The sequence below is a fragment of the Hermetia illucens genome, chromosome 4, assembly GCF_905115235.1.
Source record: "Hermetia illucens chromosome 4, iHerIll2.2.curated.20191125, whole genome shotgun sequence".
Lineage (NCBI taxonomy): Eukaryota > Metazoa > Arthropoda > Insecta > Diptera > Stratiomyidae > Hermetia > Hermetia illucens.
In genome coordinates this window covers 112582426-112603744 of record NC_051852.1, presented here as the reverse complement: position 1 = coordinate 112603744, position 21319 = coordinate 112582426, and the positions used below count along the sequence as shown (strand labels likewise).

At 38.1% G+C, this 21319-nt stretch overlaps 1 protein-coding gene across 10 annotated transcripts in view; it reads left to right on the top strand.

Annotated features, from left to right (window-relative positions):
* The first annotated feature begins 187 nt into the window (after positions 1 to 187).
* The window catches only part of LOC119653893 (histone acetyltransferase KAT6A), a 41524-nt gene continuing 20392 nt past the window's right edge, over positions 188 to 21319 (top strand). For 4 of the 10 annotated variants that reach the window (XM_038059022.1, XM_038059021.1, XM_038059018.1 and 1 more), the window contains exons 1-2: positions 188 to 1178; positions 20303 to 20883. In XM_038059022.1, the coding sequence (XP_037914950.1) occupies positions 20320 to 20883 (564 nt within the window). In that variant the 5' untranslated portion in view covers positions 188 to 1178; positions 20303 to 20319. Of the gene's footprint in view, positions 1179 to 11937; positions 12353 to 20302; positions 20884 to 21319 lie in introns of those variants that run through there. The other 6 variants (XM_038059017.1, XM_038059019.1, XM_038059015.1 and 3 more) reach the window with 3 other exon arrangements.

Below are 21319 nucleotides of genomic sequence, written 5' to 3'. Positions count from 1 at the left end.
ACGAAGATAGTCGAGTGGAGATTTCTATCTGTACGCGCTGTATGGACCAGCATTGGGAACTTCCCTGTATTGTAGGGTTAAAACTGGATGGAAGCGACAATATGGCGTGTCAACCAGACTAGAACGAGACGTTTACAATCCCCTCTGTCTGTCACGTTCTTATCCACTTTCCCAACTAGATTAGATTGTGAACGTCTCGAAGAGAATCTTAAAGATCTCGTTGGTGCCGCGCTGTGATGACTCGGAATCGTCAACCATTTTGCTAAGTGCGAGTAGGAATTTCGTCGAACTTCCAAGCAATTCTGCAGTGTAAAAAGTGGTTATATTACCCAGGAAGTAGTGAAAATCCGATTGTCCAGATACGGAAATTCGTGTGGCGAGATAAGTGGAGTGAAATTCACGGGCAGAACCTGAATATCTCAAGTCGAAGGTGTTCTCGTTGTCGGGGACGAGTCGCCTTTCGTGCGTGGAAAGAACCTGGGCTTCCTCGGTTCGTCAACTAAAGGTGATTTTCCGTGCAAACAAACGAGCGTTTCTAAAAATAACCTCTCGCCTTAGACAGGGGTCATCTATGCAAATTGGCCTGAAGAAAATAAAAGACAAGACTTCCAGTTCCAGGTGACCTCGCGGCCCCGTAGCCCCGTCAGACTCGGTTGGTTTTTGAATTCCGCACGGGAAGGGTGTCTCGGCGTTTCCCGCCATCGCCGCGATCGTCGCTTGTTCGCTCGAATACCCGCGCAATTACCGACAAAAAGTGTAGAAAAAACACGTACAAATACGAAAGCGATTATCGGACAACACAACGCTAAAGAGCTTTTATTAATATTGAGAGAAAATAAAGGAAAAATTAAGAAGTGCAGCAGCGCGGTGCTGCTGGCGATGACGGCAGCGATTGTACGTGAATGTGGTGTTGCCGTCGGTGGTGCGGTTCCACGTTGAGTGAGTGGAGTGTGTCAGATTTACGGGATTATGCTTGAAAATGAAGCGTTTAGGATCGATTTACGCCCATTTCATAGTAAGATTGTCGTCTTAAGAAGTGGAACAATTTCTGGTGGATATTGGTACGGATAGAATTGAAGTTGGCGGAAAACAATTGCTTCAGAAAAGTGAACAGTGGTTTTGACAATTGAATGTTGAGCATTGGTTTAATTGGATTCTTTGTTGGAGTTACGGACGAGGTGAGTGACCAGTTATATAAATGAAACTTTTCCTGAATATAGGGAAAAAGTAGTTTCATTTCACTAGGCTTTAGTTAGTAAATTTCCGTCCCCCTAGTGAGCTAATGGATTTTTGGTATATAATCTTTGGAATTGCTTTGTCGACTACTTTCAGGAGAATATCCTGTTTGGATGAAATCTTTTCCTTTCTTTTAAGCTTGAGATTTGTTGATTCTCTGCACGCTGCATTCTATTACCTGAAGATAAGTTTCTTGCTATCTCGACTTCAGTATCATATTCTTTCCTTGAATATGCTTCATATTGGTTTTATTAGGCGATGTATTCTATCTTTTAATTTTCAAATTACGTTTTGAAGAGTGATCATCGTGATTTGTCTCTATTTAACTTTTCCCTTCTCGTCCAGTTTTGTATAATTTTAAGCAGTAGCTAAGGTGGCTTGTCCGTAATTTTACTAAGAGTTTTTAGTCTGCTGTCATAAGTCCTTGACTTAATATAGGCCCAAAGGATACAGTCTAATGATGGTAGATCACAAAGTTTTAGTGGCCCATTGCCAGGATCAGTAAAGATATGCTGTCTTATTCAATGTTCACACCGTCAGCGTAAATAAATAATAGTCTAATCAAGCGAACATCATTCCAAGAGGTCCTGTCCTTTCCTATATTAAGCTATTATTTTTTGATCGGTTTGGTCATTTTACTCGGTCATCTGGGTGGAGTCGAGAGGCTCTCAAGGCACCACCACCAAGGCCTTTTGTTTTCCATCGACCTCGATATTCACACCAATCTTAGTAAGTGTATTTTCATCAGCACGAATTACATGTAAATATTGTCAAAGATGCCTCTTTCTCACTTTTCGGATCGGTGCAACCCCATATCTATCCTGGAAAATGTGAACGCAACACTGATTGATAAAATTTTTCAGATTATTTCGTGAGTGGTTTTCTCGTTTGATTTGGTTTTGTCTAATCTGAAAGTATCCCATGTGTAGATTTATTCCTTCATATTTTCTGCAACTTCCAAGTTTTATCATTTAAGGACTTTTTCGGTTCCTGGGGGCAACTACACCTTCTTCAAAAAAACACTGATTATACTCGTAAATAAGGATACATAAAAGTGTCTTGTGGGCAGCAATGTATGGTGTATAATCAGTTTTGACATAATATTATGTGTATCTTAATTTTGTGCATTTTATATAAAATGCATTTAAAAAAAAATATGTTGAAGGACTTCAACAAAAAAGTCAATTTTCCTAATTTATGTGTTATTGTATTCTGGCTGTTGTCTCCTGTCTCCTACTTGAGTTAAGGGAATCGAAAAAAAGATTAACCCAAGTTTAAGGTTGAGATTCGTCAGGGAGTGGAAAAGATAGAAATCCGTGGGCTCAAGATCTGGAGATTATGGTGGGTTATGAAGAGTATTCCTTCCGAGTTTTCGTAGTGTGCCTTTGACTACTTGTGTAGCATGGGGCCTAAGGTTGTCGTGGAGCATACCAGCAAACCTTGCCGGTCTTTTCAGCGAAATTCCTTCGTTTACACGGCGCAGCTAGGCAATTTATACCTCCTTGCCGATCGTAGTATTTTTTTTATCATCTCCTAATGCCCTTTCCCCTTTTAATGTACCCAAGCGCCCTTTGCGTGGAGATCCTTGGCGTTCGAATTTCTAGCGCAACCACCTATTCTTTCTCTCAAATTGACGTATAGGAATCATTTCTCACTACGTGGCGGGAAGATGTTGAGGTAATTTGAAGACACCTTTCTGTATCTTCTTCGTTGAATTCGTGATGATTTTTAAAGATTTTTAAGGTTTTGTGTAAAACAAACCATTTATATCTAAAGCGTCCAGCTTCCGGTTTCCCGATTTGTTTATCATTTGCTTGCTCATAAATAACAATCCTCATTTGCGACTTTATTCATCATTACACGCGACAACTTTTGCGCTCCGCTGGTAGTCTATTGTATACGACGTTAACTTGAGTGTTACTAATGTAAACAATAGCAGTTTTTTCGGGACTTGACTCTTAATTAAGATATATTACCATTGAATATTATTGAAAACAAGTCGGGAAACCGAAAGCTGACGCATCAGGAATGAAAGGTTTTATGCATTTCTTTATAAAGACATTTGAGTGAGCATTCGTCCCTTTAGTACGTAGCACGAAATATATGCATATATTATGTGAGAACGCGAAAGCGACAATTTTGACCTATTATAACTTTGTTAGTAATAATGCAATTTCCACCAAACTTGGTAGGATCATGCTCTATGTGCCGTGCTAGGTTGAACTTAAGGGGTTTCTACAGCCAATTACTGAAAATAATAATATACTATTCTGAGTGAAATTATGCGGTGTTTCCAACGATTAATTAATTGAAATAATAAAAAACTTGTTGTTTCCTTTTCGTTGATGTGGATATTTATTCTTGCAAACACCGATATTTCGGGAACCACTTGTTAGCACTGATGAAGGGAACAAGTGGTTCCCGAAATATCGTCATTTGCAAGAATAAATATCCACACCAACGAAAAGGAAACAAGTTTTTTATTATTTCAATATACTATTATTAATTTTATTTGAACAGATATCGGTATGGAGGACTTTTGGATCGCTGGTACCATATAATGGCAACCTCTTGATTTTTTTAGATTTTTTGATTGGGTACTTTCTGAGAATGGGTCCCCGCACTCTCCACATTCCCAAGATATATCAGCGTAATAGTTTTATTTGATACCCAGCATGGTTATATTTAGTGCAAAAAATTTACACTCCCCTTTTGCATGTATGGGGATCCCCCTTCGACGTACAAGGAGTTCAAAGTTTTCACCTTTCCGCCAAATTTGGTATCAATCGCTATAACCGTTTCCGAGAAAAATGCGTGCAAAAGACAGACAGACAGTAAACCGATTTCAACAAGGTTTTGTTTTACACAAGTTTTATTCAAGTCTCTATTCCGCCCCTTCTTACACACAAAATCTAAAATCTAGAGAATAGAAAAGCAATCCAAAGCCGGCCTAACATCAAAGAGTTTAGGTGTTAGTCTACATTAGAAGGCCAAAAAACAAATTCTTATGAATTCTTTTCCCAAATTTATCTATTGGCAATAGGAAAAAATTGTTTTTCAACACTCAAGATTAGGCTATTTTATAGGGAGCATCAAAGTTGATACCTTGAAAAGTACGCCATGGCATAGAATTGAAAATTTTTAGGAAATCTCGATGCTTTTTGCCATTGTAGGCTGATGTCGTATGTAATGCGTTCGCGACGAAACAAAGTTTTTACGTGATACCTCGAATAAAGTCAGACTAATCGGTGGTCTCCGACAGTAGTTTCAAATGATGTAATACATGCTAATATAATAATAATAACAATAATAATCGTTGGCGCAACAATCTTTATTGGATCAGGGCCTTCAAGTGTGGTAGAGACGTCATAATGGTACACGACAGTACACTGTAGGGGGCAATGTGGTCTGCATTACGCTTGGCCGAGATTATTACCCTGATTTGACTCAAGTACTCATTCACAGCTAAGTCGACTGGTATCCGACATCCAGTCACGATAACAAATTCCCCTCTTCTATCAGTGAGATTTGAACCGCGCCATTCGGACACGCAATCTATATTTTGATCAACCCTGCTTGGTTCCCCGTTCAATTGCCCATTTAATACATATGTAAATAAATAATACCTAAGTATAAAGATTAGCTTATATTAATTTAATAATCAGTACCTATAGTAAAGGGTCACTTCTCGCACGGTTGGAGAACTGCGACTCACATAGTTCAACATCGGCCGCTTGTCACCCGACAGTGGGAGAGCTTTCTTACTGATAGGACAGCAGATACATTGAGTAACCTGCATGAGAATATCGATGAGCATTGGGCCGCCATCAAAAATATGTTTTTTCTCGCGTGCCACACAGGTCGTTGTCTTAAGCGTCATAAGATCTCGTGGATGCGGATTGTGGAACGGAATGGGTTGAATATTCTATTGCCCGCTGCTAGTGTGAAATCCCGCGAAGTTCACCGTGTGATGAAAAAGGGAACTTGCTATCGTTCTGGTTAGGAAAGCGGAAGATACCGGAGAATACAATGATTTCAGAAGAGTATATAGCATCACGAAAAAGTTTACAAATCTTTCTATGGCCCTGTGAAGGACGTTAACGGTCGATTTCTCATCCACGATAACGAGCACAATAACTTCACCATGCAATTGGCAAGCTAATTACCTCGCAATTGAAGAATCTGGACAATTTATCAAATAAAAATGGTGACCAAGGCTTTTCTGATTTAGATTGTAAGCGTTGAAAAAGGGACCAATTGACTCCCGAATATCGATATTGCGAATAAATACAATAGGGTTGTCCCTAATCAAAAACAATCTTTTCATTGCATTCGAATACTAAGGATATCCAAGAAGTCTAATGTTACAAACCGCACTTTACCGCGGCTCTTAACTTTATCTTATCCGGTGAAGTTCCGCCCTTTATGGATAAAATGGCTAGAACCGTAACATGTAAATATGGACTATTCCACCAAATTGGAGAGAAATAATTTCGGCGGTCTCATCGCAGAGTTATTTACCGCTGCATCTGCAATTACTGCAAATCCGCTACTTCCATTCGGGCAGCAAATCCGAGGCATTTTCTAGAGAATGGAAGAAGGAGATGATAGTTAAGATTCCAAAGAAGGACACCTGTTTTTAGTGTGACAATTGGCGGGGTATCTGTGTGTTTCTTTCCGTTGCAAAGATAATAGCTAAAATAGTCTTGGAACGCATCAAAGTAGGTATTGAAAGCTTGATTGGCATAGAGCAGGCTGGTTTCAAAACTTTGCATATCATTTTGGAAATGTCCGGGTAGTTTAGATTTTAGTTTTTCTGCGCTTCATCGATTTCGAGAAGCAGTAGAGTGTGAGTGTATTTGACGTGCTCTACACAGGAGAGGCATTTCGGAGAAGCTACTATCAGGGCGACATATTGTGGTGCAAAATATCACGTGCTGCACCGAGGAAAAATCTGGGAGGATTTTGAAGTATAAACCGGATGTCACCTAGGTTGTATTTTGTCACCGATATCATTTCTTCTCGTTATCGGTGACGTGACGTTAATCATGCTGCCTTGTCTGAAGGACGTAGAGAAGCTCAATGGACTATCACATGTTTCCTCAAACACTTCGACTACGCAGATGATATCTGTTTGCTCGCTCACTGGGTCAAGACAAATCAAATTGGCCTAAAGGTAAACACCACAAGATTCTCAATCTGACGGGTCCCCGCTTAATTTGGGAAAATAACTATGCAGCCTTTTTCGCACTTACATCTCTGACAATAATGATTTTTTTACGGTTCTTATTTTCAAAAAGCTAAGGTTTTGTTGTAATGTTTTTATTCAAAGTAATCGATCTACTGACTATCAGCCTCTGCATCTGCTTTGGATTTTTTATCACGGGAAAAATAGGCTTTGAATCGTTTTTTAAACTAAGCACGTGTTCTTTTTCTCCTGCAAGACATTATACAATAAAATAAATTGGAACAAACATTTGCAGCCAGGATTTTATATGCATTCGTTTTATTATCAAGGCATGACTGCTGCTATCTGCTATATGAAGGGGTGTTATAATCGTTCAGAAGCTTTGTTATCTCCTTGTAGTTTATAGCATGCCAGTCAATAGAAAAACACTCAATACTACTCATTAAATAATGAAAATGGTTTGCTGTTTTTACAAAACTTACGACGTTAGTAGTACTGTCCAAGTTTTCCCAGCAATTCCGCAAATTGCAATTCGCTATTCAACTGGGCATTTTCTAAGAATCAATCTCTCTTATCCATTCTACGAAAGTTTTGCAAATTCAGATCACAGCTGATGGTCACCAAGTCGCTAGCATAGTCTGTTCCGTGGGCTAAGAATTAACTCCAAATCCTTACAGAGCTTCGTTTCTCCATATTCTGGAATACTATTCTTTGAAGCTACGTTTAAATAAAATCTTCATGAACCAAAGTTCATCAATCGATAGCATGCAATCGACTCATCTAGTTTTTAGTTTGCAACATCGGGTTTTGACAACAATTCGATCAGAAAAGATACCTTCTGCTAAGTGACACAAATTTTTATCAAGGTTTATTTAGCTGTGCGCGAATTTATCAAGCTCTAAAGCGTCAATTTCGTTTGTTTTTTAATACAAGAGTTTCTTGGCACTTAAAATTGTAATTCTATGAAAAACATATCAAGAACAATTCCTGATGATTATCTGTTTGTGCAGCAAGGTAATGAAAATCAATTTGTTTGTGAATACGTGGTGGCAGTGAACACACGTTTTCGATTTGAAAAGCTTTAATTTAATCGAATTGTCTTATATTGATAAGATCCATAAAAGCACGTGATACTTCAGTGTTTATTTCATGAGATTTTCCAAATTTGGTTTTCTCTATTGGCAAGATTATTTGCTTTATTGGCTAAGAAAAGAAGACAGTACCAACTGACCCTGCTTCAGTTTCAGAAAAGAGAAAACATTAAAATCCCCCAAAAACTTTATTGTAATCTTCTCAACTCGTTTAATTTCATTGAAAATTTGGCTAACTAACCACATTCTAACTCAAACCAAAAATGAGTAGTTCAGACGAGGAGGTATCCCTTCTTGTTTTAGCACTTCAATGCAACAGAAGAAGAGGAGAATGTTGGGTGATGAGATAAGCAAAAAAGAATATTTGGAAAATACCATCGGCTTGGTTATGAACTGCAATCACACGAACATAGGTTTTTCCAGTATTCCCATTTGTCTTGAGAAATTTTCAAAGGAGTGCAGCGCCGATATCACACTAGCATTGAAAAGTTCACAATGAATCGGAGAAAACCAATAAAAACGAAGGAAGGAATAATAATTTGAATTTCTAAGACTTTACTAATTTATCGTAGAAATTCAAAACAATGCAAAGACCACCTTTTTTCTATTAGTATAAACGTACCTTAAGTGCAATACTGAAGAGATCGCTTACCAATTCTGTAAATTTGTATAGCTGGTCACCGCAACCTAGAGTGGATCGCTGTGTGTGCGGCAGGTGCAATGCAGTATTGCATCATACAGATCGTAGCGGGCACAGATCGCCGGTTGCCGCGACACATCGCGTTCCGTGTGGCAAAGGCTTAAGAGGTCGAAAAAATTTATTTGAAAATATATATACAAAGTTATAGGAGTCTAATATCTAATGTTTCCGTAAATAAAAAGCCAAGAGCAGACGATTGAAATATGGTATTATACTTTTTCTTATCGAAAACTTTGAAGCTCGTTTTTTAGACTTTTCACTTTTATGATTTCTCTGATTGGGGAGACTCATTAAAAAAACGAATGAACCCTTCATAATCAATTATAGCGTGTTCTCTTCAGTACTAAATATTCTTCCATTTGAATTAAAAAAAAAAAATACAATTTTTCTTGGAAGTTGAAGTACATTTTCTTCTAAAAGGTTATACTTTTCTTCTGAACGATTACACTTTTCTTCTAAAAGTTATTTTTTTTAGATTCTCCCATTTTTTAAACAAATTATTGAGAACATAAAACGTAATAATGAAAACTTTCGATTTTTTCGTGTCACAGAAGAATTGCGAGTCCCATATTTCACGTCATTGGGAAACTCCAGCCAGACGGTGTTCTACAAATCTCCATGTCAACCCAAATGCTATGAAATCTTTCAACAGAAAACAAAATTTTTTTTAACCTTCCAAATAAATATATGATAAAACACAAAAAAAAATTGGTGAGGTCGATTAATTCCGCCCTTGCACCACTGAACGCATAATAACTCTACAACGACAATAGCTAAAGCATTGGAATAAACGTTAAATCGTTGCTAGAACTTCACTCTAGAAGAATTTATTTATGAAAATAGAGTAAGCTATGTAGAAATAATAGCTATTCAATACAATTTTAACATTTGGAATGCTATTACTTTTACAACACTTACCTATTTTCACAAGTAAACTTTTGTATTCTAGAGTGAAGTCCTAGCTACGATTGTGATTTTAGTGGTGTAAGGGCGGTAATGCGTGTGGCAACTAAGGGGTTAAGAAACAGAAAAAGATTTACTTTATATTTTTTGCTTAGAATTGCATAGAATTGCATGAGGAATTACCTGACATACCGGACAGTTTAGAAAGATCATGTAGTTTTACTTCGTTTCATAGAAGTGTGCCAGGATATTTACATCATTTGTTCGATTAAATGTTCCAAAAACGGAAATAAATAATGGTGCGGAGAACCCAACGATTTATTTTAATTTCGGTTTATACCCTAGAACGGTATTTGATGGTTTCCTAATTTTACATGTGCACTTAATTAGCTAATCATCATTCTGATAAGAATGATTGATTTCTCTAGAACACAATGCACCTATTTTAGTGACCAAACCCATCAGCCGTTGATCAAAGTATCGTTATTCATTCACTAACGCCCTTTGCAACGGTGGTCCGAATACACCGAGCATTCAAGTACCGCCCAACAGAAACTTCCGGCAGGTCGTCTAGCAATTAACAAAAAGGAAGTTCAACCCAAGGATCAACACAATAATATCCAACCGTGGATACCAAGATCATTGGCCTGTACAATATATTGCCTCCATAACCGACTGAGCTCATAGAAAGGAATTCTCAATTCAGTATCTCAGGTTTGTGTTTACCGATGATCATGCTGAACACAAACCTGATATGTGTTAGTGTTCCTGTTTAGAATCAGATAGGCTACCGTGAGTTTGTAGCCTTCACAAAGATACTAGGGCACAGTGGCGTGTACTCAATATTGTAAATAAATAACAAATCAGCATCTGCTATATATGTAGAAAAAGCAATTTGTTGTTCACGTCATCTTCACATCCCTCTTTGGCTTAATCAAAAGAACTCCCAGTCGCAAACCAAAGCTTCATTCTTAGCGATCTAGATTTGAGGCTTCACTTTTTGACTCCTGAATAAACGCCCTAATTTTACATAAGAACATGCCTATACAAATTTGGCGACCCCAGAAATTAGCTTCACCCAGTACGCAGTTTTGATGTCATACCACGGGCAGGTTCTGAATAGTCAGTGCGTGGAGTCGAAGTAAGATATCAACTTTGAGCGGATCAGCGAGAATTTTTGGTCCCCTACATATCAGCGATACCATGAACGTCTGGTTGTGGATGAACACCACCTCAACAGATTGCGGCGGGCGGGTCACTACTTAATCCGCATGGATGAGGATGATCCAGCCCGGAAAGTCTACAAGGGCAATAACTATGCTAGAAAAAGAAGACGAAGCAAACCTTGCCTGAGATGGAGCGATGGCGTAGGTCAGGACGCCAGACAGCTTTTAGGAATATCGAATTGGTGGACCTCGGCGCAAAACCGGGGTGTCTAGATTTTCTAAGGCAGGCCTAAATCGGATACCGGTTGTTGCGCCGCTGATGATGATGATAACATCAGCTTCGAGGTCAGCGACAGAATATACAAAAAAATTGTAGATAGAAAAGTGCAAGTCCGCAAAGTCCGTAATCATCATCATATCCGGGCTGAAAAACCACTACCTATAGAATTCTCTTTAAGGGCAATATTAATTTAAATTTTGAATTTTTTGTAAGTGACAAACCGGATTACACTGTAGGGAGACAAATATATCTGGAATTGAATGGCGGAAAATATTTATCAAATATTCCATTTGATGGCTGATATATGTATTTCTATTGTTATGGTCGGAACTTACGAAATTGTGGGCCCTAAATTTGTTAAACAGTCTCTAGTTATTTGGAATATGTACATGATTGATGAAATTCGAAAAAAGTAAATCTTAAAAGAACTGGGAAACGGGTGATGCTCTAGCTTCATAAAAACATATCAGGCGAAAGGGAAGACAAAAAATAGTTCATATTTCATAGTTTCATAGTTTGGCGATTTTGATTGAAAGGAATTCGTGTTATTTTTAAGAGACTGATTTTTCTTCTTCATTTCCTTTCGGGAGATGATTATAAAACCATTTCTTCGTCGAGCGGCCTTGGTATGTTTTCCATAAATCACCACCAACGAGCTCCAAATGACAGGATAAACTCAACCAGTGATAATTAGCGAACAACATTTATACACATACATACATGGTCGGCTTCCCCAATTGTTTTAAATTTTGAATGCTCTTGTCATTTTCAGTTACCTGGTAATGACCGTGAATTCAAACATCAGGAGATATTGCCTCATTGCCCTCTACCCCGGAGTAATTATAATTATGGGCTTCTTATGCATCCAAACATAAACGTTTTAGCACTTGCCAACTGCTTCTTAAACTGACTTCTTGTTTCATGCAAAATGGAACGGCATTAGACTTCACTCTTCAAACTCTTTAAATCAACAACATAAGTCGAAATTATCGGTGATTATCATTTGAAATAAAATTAAAGGGTTAATTTTCAATTTTATGATTGAAATAGCAATCCAAGTGGTTACCCGGCCGGTGTCAAATTCAAATCGCCAATCCGTCGTATACGTTAAATTAAATGAATGCTGGCCGCTTTCCCAATAAATTACGAGCTGTCATAATGTATTTATACCGCCGGCAATTCAGTGTGCTAATATGGCGCTAATATCTACACCTTTCATTGTGCACACATGAAATTCCCTCATCTGTCGGACAACATGTAATGACAATACACTCAACGATAAATACCCAACAATTGAGACCACTGGCAACGCCTGTGTCATAGTCGGTTCCGACAGTGACTCACTTGGGTACAAAATGGCTGCAACTTCGTTGTTCAGCGAGTGATTTGTTCGGTGGCAAAAGAAAAATTTTGCCGTCGGCTTTGTCTCTCATATTTCGAGTGATCGGGAAATTCATTTTTAATTGAAATATTTTGTAGTTTTCGATGTAATGTGTGGACTATCGTTGAGTCTAAGCAATCTGAAATAGATTTTGCATGAAATATTCTCAGTGAAACGACGATAAACTGTGAAAATTGTGATTTTAAATGTCCATATTTGATTGCGGTCGTCGAAGTGACGAGAAGAAATTCGCCGTCGAGCCATTTTCTCCGTGTGGATTTTTATTGATTTTAAGCAATTAGATGAGTAATAATATGGTGTCCACCTAAATTAAGACACTCGGAAAAGTTGATTTTTACGAAGTTGCGGAGTTTTGATTGTGTTTTGTAGCTGGAGCTTGCGAGGGAGTAAGTAAAATTTGTGTTTCATACGCACCGAGATTTCGGGCCGTCGCAACGGCAGCAAAAGCATCGACCCAAATTTTCGCTTGTTCGTAAATCTTTTTGTCGGTAATTTCGCCTTAGAATTGATTAATTTTCTTATCTTTACGGTATCGTTGTGCTAATGAGTTTATCATAATCAAGTGCTATTTGACGGGAGCGATTAGCATTATTTCCTGCAGTTTTCAGACTGCAATTGGGGCAAGGCAAAACCAATTAAAATTATGATCGCCTTCAATGCGTCCCTACGTGAAAAATATTAGATATTTGTTGGCGGGTGACAATGAATTTACAGAAATTTTGAAAACGCGGCTTTCCAATCGCCAGAAGAAGCTCGACTCATCGTTGCTGCTACCACAGGTGGAAGCAAATCAATACCGACGGGATTGCCTATGCTCGGCTCGTGCTCCATACGATTTTCCGGAAGACGGCAGCCAATGCAAAGCAAAACGTCCAGAAGAACGATTTTGTCTGGGTCCGGGGCGTCCCAGATTGCCTCACTCCCCATCCGGTTTCTAAGCAAGAGATACGAACCGCCGAACCCCTTGTTCCGTCACTGTCGCGGCCCTCGATAAATTTTAAACACTTTCCTAAATATGTAGAAACGTTTGCTCGCACGCTTGGCAGCGAGCCTTGTCCGTCGCTCGTACTACAATATAATTCACATCGCCTCAGTTCACCGACACATGTCATGCAATACAATTTACAAGTGTGCCTATAAAGTAGTTTTCACGATAAATAATATGCGATCAACATGGTTGGTAAAATAGTGAGTGAGCGCGGAGAAAATTATGCAAAATTTGATATTTGTGCTGATGGGTGGACGGACGTGGACACCGTCATCACTACAAGTGAGCAGAGCCCCGCTACCGGCGGAGCGTTTCGTGCACAGTGGTCGGCTGAAGCATTAGTCCGTTAATCACTGATGGAAATACTAGTTAAATGCAGTCCAAATCAACGATATATGTAACTCATTCTAAATGCCACTTCGCGCAAAAGCTAAGGCGTTGATCTGATTCTCGTTTGCTTGCGCTTCACTTCGCAGTTTGTAACAATACATTAAAGCAACTTGATCTAGTTACTCGTTACGATTCGTTATTCACTAGGAAGTGTTTAGTGATGACGGAAGTTCTCCTGAATGCACTGCACAATCACCCCGATATCTTTGACTTGACTTTTCTGTCATGTCTTTGCCTAAGGAGAGCGTTTATGTATAACTTTAATTCGGCATAACGATAAGAAGTGCTTTCCAAATAGCTAAGTTTTAACAATCTCTTACCTTAGTATAACAGAAAGTGAGAAAGTCTCTTTCCAGACAGTCTCTAGATCAGCGCCGGGTTTAAAAACAAAGAACTTGCGCCCTTCTTGTGTAGCATTTTCACTTGTATAATTAGGGGAAATATTTAAGTCGTCAAGTATTCAAGCAATAAAATTTTGTTCATATTGATCAAGCAATTGGATGTTAATTGCACCATCGGGCGGTCAATTTCCATCAGTGGAATATTATTAAATTGAAATGAATATGGGAGAGCTCACCTATTTGTCTGAAGCTGATTTGTTCAAAAATCACAAACCCCAAGAGGAAGACCATGGTTTCAATTGTAAATACAAAATAGTGTTTGTGGTAGTAGACTCAAACTCCGAATTAGACATCAGCTTATTAGATAATGTGATGCCACAATGTAATATCACAAACATCAACTCTCAGTACCCTAAACGTACATATGATGATATATCACCATATCATCAACATCACATATTATACTTGGCGGCTGATATTGCCAAATATTACTTATCTCAGCTGTTTTACTTGCTCTGCATTTACCACATTTGTAGCGGAAACTGAATGAATTCCTTGTTGTCGCCCCCACCACTTGTGCTAGGAAAGAACGATTCGTTACAATATTACTCGGCAATCGTTTGTAATATTACATCGGTGCGGACGTTACAAATATTATTTATCGCAAAAATAATATCATAACTTCTCTACTGGGTGATGCGGTGATGCTGTGATGTTAACCGATGTTGTATGGTAGTGATGTTTGTATTGCACTGGGTGATGGTAATGAGATATTACACCTCTTACACCACTTTTGTGGTATTGGATATATCACCTACCAATCTCTACTCTTAATATACAAAAACGAAGTCATCTCTGATTCAGTTTTGGCACATAATAATTCGCATCCATGCTTACGAATGAATACAAAGGATCAACTAACACCTATCCATGACTCGGTCATGCTGTTGCGATTAGTTGCCCCTGCACTGGATAAACCAAACCAAAAGTCTAAAAAAATAAATATAACTTTCAAAATAAGTTTCTTTTTAAAAGAAGTTAATAATAGTATCTTCCTATTCTGTCGCCTTTTTACCGTTCAGTGGCGAGGTTGTCTCGCTTCAACCGATTGCGGTATTTCACTTGGTTATAGTGCTAGGTCTGGGTAGAGTCGGGAGGGACTCAAATCACCACTTAGCGCATCAAACCATCGCTGTTTCGGTCGGCATCTTGGTCGTTTGTTTTCAATGCTCAGATGTTTTTTCGACACTACCTAAACCAAACAAATTCGACAGCTCGTCTCCTTCATAAAAGGCTTTTTCCAGATCGTTCATTTTATGATAGTTCAGCTTCTGTTTTAACTGACAATATGCTGTATTAGCAAGATCTTTTTAATAGATTTTTTACAACTTAGAATTGGAGAACACTCGATCATCTCTGGACCATGATTCCTACAAATCAATTGTCCTCATATGCACAGAAAGAAATGTACGAGTATAGTAGGATTTTCTTAACTAATCATACAATTATACAATGATAGACAATTATTAGAAAACAAATATTATTCAAATTGTGGTTTTGTGTAAAATAAGACCTTATTAAAACCGATTCACTGTCTTCCTGTAACACGCACTTTTCTCCAAAACGACTGGGCCGATCCAAACGAAATTTGGTGGACCGATGGGAACTATGAAATCCTGCGTATGCAGTGAGTGAAATAAATTTACGTGGAGTTAAAAGGGAGGCTCCTCATATATGCAAAGGGGGGATATTCAATTTTTTTGACCGGATATAGTCATGTGGGGTATCAAATGAAAGATCTCGATTAGTACTTTCCCAAACTGATATTAACTTTGACGTTGTAAAGTGCGTGAGTAAGGAGTCAAAATGTGCATGCAAAGTGAGATTCATTTTCGGAAATTACCCAGCCCAAAAATCTGAAAAAAAACCAGGACGATGGGCTTATATGAAATCTAGGTTTCAAAATATATCCCATTCCGATATCTGCTCAAATAAACTTACTAATAATATATTAACAACTTTTAGAAATTGACTGGAAAGCCCCTCTAAAGTTCACTCTTTTGCACCTGCACAAAGGACAGTATCACGGACACGCGTGCTAAGTTTCATGAAGATCCAAGTGAAATATTAAAATTCTATTCATGAAGAATCCACTTCTCGCTAGCCCTTTTTTGTACCTGTTGTAGGTTAGCTTCACATTTGCTAATACTATACCCCTTGTCTTTGACCAGTACCTGTCGATTAACAATTGATTTTAAGCTGCGGATAGCTGAGTGGTTAGGGCACAAAGCTGACGACCCCTCACTGGTAGCAGTGGAATTTGTATCGTGATTTGACGTCGGAATCAGCCGGCGTAGCTGTGAATTGTGTCAAATTAGGGTAATAATCTCGGGAGAGCGTAATGCTGATCAGATTGCTTTCTATAGGGTACTGTAAACCTGTAGTGTGCCGCTACGGTCTTGAATAAAGTGCTCTAACACACACACTCAATTGGAGTGTTGCGCCGACGATTATTATTATTATTATTATTGAACTCCTAGTGTGAAGCGTAAGGGTTGACTGCTATCTACAGTAATTTCCAGATCAAATTATTTGCGTAAATGGCTCTTTAAAAAGTAGAGGTCAATTGAATTTTGCACTATGTATGCACGGAACTGCATGCACTTATCATTCCTCACATAGGGAAACCCAAAACTTTTTACATTTGAAGCGTCTAGCTTCCGGTTTCCCGATTTGTCTTTAAATGAAGGCTAAGAATTTTTTTTTAGGTTTCTTTTATATAAAAAGAAACGTAGTAAAGTTTTGAGATGGAATGTAATCGAAATACGTTAGTGGGAAAGCGAAAGATAAGAAAGTTCGGTTATCTACGGATAAAATTACTCTAGTGTTTTCGATTTTTCAGGATAATTTTGAAGAAAAAGCATGTCCAAATTTTTGTGGACTGTCGAGAAGTGCCAGCAGAACATGAATCTATAGTAGGTAGGATATGAAAACCAATAAAGATTCTAACAGTACACGGTCCTTGTGTAAACTACTTTTTTTTTTTTTTTTTTTTTTTTTTTAAAAAAAACGAACTGTTTTTTCACTGACATGAAATTTGTAGATGTTATCACGAAAGTCCTAGTATCACTATATTCTATCCATTCCTTTATCGTGCAAGTACGTCTGATTTTTTTTAATTTGATGCTCTTCAACTACTCTACTCACAACTTTGAACAGCGAAATCAACGAAAGTGCAAAATGCATTACATCAGTAACATGGTGATGAAAACTGTCTACTCCTAGTGTAAGTAACAGAATGGTTTTTTAAGATTTCAAACATTCAGTGCATCAGTAACTCCATGAAAACATCTGTAGTTTCCTGAGCGTGTCGAAATTTTCAATCATGCGCTGTATTTGCTTCTAATTGTCAGGTTGATAGTTAATCGTTGATTCGTGCTGTTCTTCCGTTCACTCATCGCCCAGCGGTGTTCTCCGTCGTCATCTCAAACCTGGGATATCAGTCAACCGAAAAAATTATTCTTTCCAATACATACTCGTATAGCGTCCAATACAACGTTGCGAACGCATGGGCAATTTTCATACAATTTTGTCTCTTGCCAGGTGAAACTTGTTTCACATTTTTACCTTTTCAATTTGCGGCTTACATTTTACCATGCTCACGTTGCTGACTGTTGAGCATTTAGTTTGGATACACTCACTCGTTGCGCGCCACAATTCAAATTCAATTCGAATTTAAAGTAGCTGCTGCTGGTGCTGGTTGCCGATGTTTGTTTTCTTATTTTATTATCGATGTATCGTGTCGTTGTCGTTAACTTTTTAACCGATTTCCTTGTTCCCAACTTTTTACTTTTTATCTGAGGAGATTGTGGTAATGCTCGGCATGATATAATCGTTTTAATGAAGACCCCTCCATGCTCGGATCTTGGTGTTAGAAATGATTTTGCTAATTCAAGACTTTTGAACGGTTTGAGTTAGTTGCTTCTCACTTACAGGTTTTCTGCTTTGAGAGTTGAATTGTCGTACATAAGTGATCCGATTTCTATTTATATTTTTTACCTATCAATGGAAAATCGTTTTCTATTCTTTACTTTCCCATTTACCAGTAAGTTGAATGATTCATTATAATCTGGAAATGTCTGCAAGCGCATGAAAACAAACACATTTGAATATTTACTATATTTTACAGGCCTTTATACTGAATAAAATGTTGACTATGCATGCAGTCATTTTTGTGCAGGTGTAATTTTCCTTGTGGTTGAATGATAGTCCCTGACGGTACATGGTTAGTTGTTATGTGCATCAACTCTTCCCAAGGACTCATCGAGATATCTTCACTTACATTCAGCTGTTCTGGGCCATGTAGTTGACAACTTGCTGAGAAATTTTGTTTAAATACATAGCATAGCTGGCCACAAAAAGGTCAGCTTGATGCGTTTCTTGAGGAAGTTGCATGACAAACTTGCTCATCTTATAAATTATAATGTTCAGATTTAATTTCTCGATGCGGGCTATATCACAAAAGTAATTGGGCGGTACATGGCAATTCAGAGAGAAAAGAAGGTTTCTGGAGCATCTAGAAGAAGCTATGGCACATGGGCGTATTTGACATGTTACCTATTTGTAGGTTGTTAGTAACCAGTTGGAACGGAAGCAGTCACAATGGATTAATAGCAAACAATTTGCATCCCGCCATCATTCCAAGCTTACAGGTCTATGTTTCGCATCCACTTAGTCTTGGCTTTACTCCGTCAAAATCTTATTTATTGAGATCCTCGCCTGGTGTTCCAAACCGAGTTTTCCGTTATTTTTAAATAAATATACAATGTGTGGAGGATTCATTTGTCAACTTTACTGGTCGTAAGGCATTGCTAAACTGTAAAATTACTTTTATAGGCCAGTCCCAACCTTTGCGACCTAATTCGTGGTGTTGCTATATGCATTCAGTGTTAAAGTCATTAAATTCAATCTGGGTTGAAAAGTGGACGATAATTGAGAATGACTTAAATTTTTTTTATATAATCTTATCTTATATAATCTTACGGCAGATTTAGTTTTGCACTTCGATCATAAACAATACAATGCAAGTTTTGGTAGCATTACTACCCCAGACATCTCGGTTTTGCATTGAGGCCCATCCTGGCTAAGCCATCGCCTCATTTGAAGCAGGGTCTCCTCGTGATTTTCTTCTAACATAGATATTGCCTGTATAGATTTTCCGGTCTTAACTTCTCCCATAGGAATTTGCTAATTTGTCACCGCAACCTAGTGAGCCGAATATTAGATCCCATAGTGGGAGTTTCGATCGAAACAGTTCTTTTAAGTTGAATTAGGTTTTGCTTCTTAGAGACTTGAAATGCAACTCCTTCTTCAGTGCCGGGTGTCTACCTGTTTATCTGCCAGCAATAACCACTAGATAGGAGAAATTTTGAACGCGAACGTAGCCACAATGTACTTCGTCTGACTTTCTTTGATGTTCGGCCCACGATCTCTTTTAATAAAGGCGCATCTCATTATGCCGATATTCTCCTAAGAATCCACCTCTGATTCGCAGATCACTGCGCTTTGTACTCGCAGAACTGGCAAAATTATACTATTCGGTCAACCGCTCCCGGGTTTTCTTCGCTTTATGGGCGAAAGTCAAATCATCGAAAACAGTAGTAGTCGACATCTTAATACCCGGATCCCCGAAAGACCACTTTGTCCAGCATACTATGATAGACCACGCCACCCGTTTTCAACCTTCGGCTAGAAATAGAGTTCTGTTGCTCTGTAGTACCATGCACTCCATCGGACCACTGAGGAGGTTGATAACCACGTGAATCTGCTGAGCTTTTTTTGGTAGTCTCAGAATAGTTTCAAGCGTAAAGTCTATCATTCTGTTGGTTAAATTGCTCTTCGATATAGAACAATTTTGCTTTGAAAAGATAATTGCTGGCGGTACAAAATACCGCCAGTTTCGCGATGCCATTTGAGAATGCGAAAAATGAATCGGTCGTTTACAGACAGTTTTAGTGCCACAGCTTTATCGTGCTACTTCATATTTCCCATGTTCCACTCCGCTACGTCACGTACTACAATAATACATTTGTCACATTTTCAAGAAATATCTAAAACTATAAAAAATAACTACCACGTCTATTCGGTTTAAGCTAAGGTTTTGTTATTTTCGAATATTCATAATGTGAATCGAGAATGCATGGGGGAATATTGAAAATGAGGACATTACGAGCTCAGGTCTAATACTTGCGAAGTGCCATATTCAGAAAAAGCGCCAAAAGATATTGAATCAATTGTACAACAAATGTACGGTTTTCTCGTGAATACTTTGAGTCATATGAAATATTAATTGAGCTATTAGTTACTTGGGCAAGACTGTAAATGTTCCGCGAAAATAAACTCACTCGCCTTGCTGAGTAGTGGAATTTCAAGCAAATCTAATCTGTTCAGTTTTCATTGAATTAACAGCTCATTACATTAATCCAATTTAAAAATTGAAGTTCAGAAATACTTTAAAATCTTCCCTCTCAGAGTATTATATAGCTTTTATCTAAACTAATCTAAATTTCTATGAGAAGTACTAAAACTGAAACTTATGGAATTTATTTTCATTTTAGGTGAATAATTGCAAGCAATGCGCGATTCGTCACAAGAAATCAGTCCACAAGTTTGGCGAGAATGGATTTTAGAAGCAATACGGAAAATCAGATTCCAAAAACAACGTCCAAGCATTCAACGCATTTGCCAGGCAATCGGAAGCCACCATAAATTCCATGAGGATATTGTTGCAGAGAAATTAGAAGAAGCCGTTGAAGCAGGTGCTGTCGTTAAAGTTTACAATAAAGGTTTGCACTCATATAAAGCTCCGATGGCTCGTCGTCGGATTGCAGTGACGAAAAATTCCGATTTACGAAAGCTTGTTGCGATAGCAGTACGTGAGTTGGGTGAATGTGAGGGCTCGTCATTGAAAACAATCGAAAATTATATACAAAAGTCGACAAACATTGAACTGATAGCAAATGCCGATTTCAAACAAGTCATTCAGAGTTCGGTACAAAGTGCCGTTGAAAGTGGATACCTTATACAGGAGGGGAAGTTGTACAAATTGGGCAAAGCTTTAACGACGCCACGAAGGACAAAAGTGCGGACAGCACGAGCTACGAGTACGACACCAAAAACGGATGAATCAATCGCAAATGTATGTAATTTCTGTTTTGTTTTATAGAATGTAGTAAGTTTCTATGACCCATTGAAATCCAATGAAATACGAAGCGTGCGTAAGAGTTTGTACGGTTGAATGAAAGAATGTTTTGTTGATGCATAAATTGTATAGTTGAACTGATATTGGTAGTCGTGACTGGTTGCTACCTTTGGAGTGTAAATATTTTGATTTCTTGAAGTTAGTTGATTTTGTGATACCCAATTCGATTTGAAGCCCTATTGAAATATACGAAGGTTTTCCAGGAATAAACAGTTCGTTTCGATATTGATTAATACTGTCATCAAAAAGCTTTTAATTTGCATTAGTTTCAATTTTTTGTTTTTGTTTTGAAAGAATGCTACCTTTCCGAATACGCTCGTTTTTTTTATCTTCGTAGTACGTTTTGTCGGTTTTTGATATTTGGGTTGTCCTT